The sequence below is a fragment of the Olea europaea genome, unplaced genomic scaffold, assembly GCF_002742605.1.
Source record: "Olea europaea var. sylvestris unplaced genomic scaffold, O_europaea_v1 scaffold15075, whole genome shotgun sequence".
NCBI classification, from domain to species: Eukaryota; Viridiplantae; Streptophyta; class Magnoliopsida; order Lamiales; family Oleaceae; genus Olea; species Olea europaea.
In genome coordinates, this window is record NW_019232652.1 from 1 (window position 1) to 2,641 (window position 2,641).

At 36.8% G+C, this 2,641-nt stretch overlaps 1 protein-coding gene across 1 annotated transcript; it reads left to right on the forward strand.

Annotated features, from left to right (window-relative positions):
- The first annotated feature begins 28 nt into the window (after positions 1-28).
- On the forward strand, positions 29-2,622 carry LOC111376458 (protein ECERIFERUM 1-like). The gene is made up of 7 exons (XM_022999415.1): positions 29-282; positions 614-989; positions 1,075-1,182; positions 1,356-1,556; positions 1,780-1,872; positions 1,952-2,125; positions 2,338-2,622. Exons 1-7 carry the CDS (start codon positions 29-31, stop codon positions 2,500-2,502), a joined length of 1,371 nt encoding a protein of 456 aa, XP_022855183.1. The 3' UTR covers positions 2,503-2,622.
- Positions 2,623-2,641: the final 19 nt, after the last annotated feature.

A 2,641-nucleotide genomic window follows, 5' to 3' on the forward strand; every position in this document is an offset into this window, starting at 1 on the left:
TTTTTTTTTTAAGGAATTAAAACAGAAAATGACTTTTTATGATGTTATCAATTGTAATGCAGCTGTTATACATCCATTTGCTGAGCACATAGCATATTTTTTGCTTTTCGCAATTCCAATGCTTACAACAGTGGTGAGTGGTACTGCCTCTGTGGGATCCATATTTGGATACATTACCTACATCGATCTCATGAACAATATGGGACACTGCAACTTTGAGCTCATTCCTAAATGGATTTTTTCAATCTTTCCTCCTCTCAAATATCTCATGTATACACCCTCGTAAGTTTTTCGACTTACTTTACGATCAGAATTTTAGTACTTATCCAATCAGTGTTGTTAACGTGCTTATTAGTTATGGTTAATGACCTAATAGAGTATAGTTGATCATTTTGTCCGTAGCTGTTAGTTAGACTAACGAAAAAGTTGATATGGCCATCTACTTGACATCGTAATTGGCCTTTAACTTTATGCCTCGTTATCTTTTCTACTAGTCAAACTAAAGGATATAGACAGAATGATTAACTTGAATTATTGATCCATCACTTGAAAGATGAGTTTGAATTTGTTATTTGACTTTAACATGGAAAAAGTTTAATTCCTTGATAAACAGGTTTCATTCTTTGCATCATACACAATTCCGGACCAATTATTCATTGTTCATGCCAATCTATGACTACATATATGGCACCATGGACAAGTCTACGGATGAATTGTATGAGATTTCACTAAAAAGGGAGGAAGATTTTCCTGATGTGGTGCATTTAACACATCTGACAACGCCAGACTCCATTTTTCACCTCCAAATTGGATTTGCTTCTCTTGCCTCTAAACCTCAGAACTCCAAATGGTACATGTGGTTGATGTGGCCTGTAACATGGTGGTCTGTTGTCTTAAATCTCGTAAAGGGATGCTCGTTTATCACGGAGAGGAATTCTTTGGAGAAACTCAGACTGCAAACATGGGCAATTCCAAGATACAGTGTACAGGTAAGAATTTTTATCTTGATAGAACATCGTATTTTAGTGGTGTAATTTAAAAGAGAATGGTTACATGCTTTTGATGGTTTTATAGTATCTTGTTAAATGGCAAAAACAAGCTATCAATGGATTGATTGAAGAAGCTGTTCTCGAAGCAGATGCACGAGGCGCCAAGGTGCTAAGTCTTGGTCTACACAACCAGGCAAGGTTTTTGCAGTACTTGATCTGCATTTTCCTCCATTATATGAACCTTTGCATGTATTTGTTGCTGAATGCATAATGGTTACTGATAAAATGAAAGAACAAATTAGTGTCATAAAGAAAGAAGTTCCGTAATGAACAATTTCTAGAAAGATCACAAACTTCGTATTGCAGGACGAGGAACTTAATAGAAATGGAGCAATCTACATAGAAAAGCACCCGCAGATAAATATTAAGGTGGTAGATGGAAGTAGCTTGGTTGTCGCTATTGTCGTTAATAGCATTCCGAAAGGAACAACAGAAGTCCTCTTCAGAGGCAAGCTGTCCAAGGTTGCGTACTCCATAGTTGCTGCTTTGTGCCAAAAGGGTATCCAGGTATGTGAAAAATCAAAACTTATAGAGATCCTAATTATCTAATTAATTTGATCCGAATGGTTAAGTTGAATTCAAGACATCCCCTGATAACATGTTTGATACCTGAACTCAACAAGACTATTACATGATCACGTCCAATCCTACTTGCCAAACACGATTTGACCTTTCTATTCTTCTAAAAGAAATATATGTATATATTCTAACAAGTGATAGTTTATGTCAGGTGAATACATTGTACGAAAATGAGTATGAGGAGCTTAAACTAGCTGTAAAGTCCCAGAGTAAAGTGGTACTCTCAAAAAGCTATACTCAGAAGGTAAACATTTCCCCAGTTTATATAATACCATAAACTTCCATATGAAAGCATGAGCATCAATTTCCAATTTGATATGTAGATATGGCTAGTTGGAGATGAGCTGACAGAAGAAGAACAAATGAGGGCACCAAAAGGAACATTGTTCATCCCCTTCTCGAAGTTTCCTCCAAACAAAGCACGGAATGATGCCTTCTACCAGTATACTCCAGCTATGGTGGCTCCCCCATCACTCGAGAATTTGCATTCTTGTGAGGTGAGCCACTTCAATGTTCCGTTTCTTTTATTTCTCGAATATATCTTAAATTGCAGGCAAATCAGGTAGACAAGTGGGGGGATTCTACTCAAACCAGTAACATATTGTTGAGACTTGGGGTTCAATCTTGCAAGCTTAACATCAATTTCATTCAAATTTTCAGCATTAGACTTATAAACCTGATTTGGTTCATATGGTAACACTTTATACAGAATTGGTTGCCAAGGAAAGTTATGAGTGCTTGGCGTGTAGCTGGGATTGTGCATGCCTTAGAAGGATGGAATGTGAACGAGTGCGGTGACACCATGTTCGACATCGACAAAATTTGGCAAGCCAGCCTTAAACATGGATTTCGACCTTTAATGTTTTCGACTTAATTGAACATGAATTTCATCGCCTTGTTTTAATTAGTTTGTGCTACATTTCCCATTTCCTCTGTCATTAGACCTACTACTTGTTAATTATATTTCAACTTTGTCTTCTACACGCTCTTTCAATCGTGTTTATTTTTTCGTC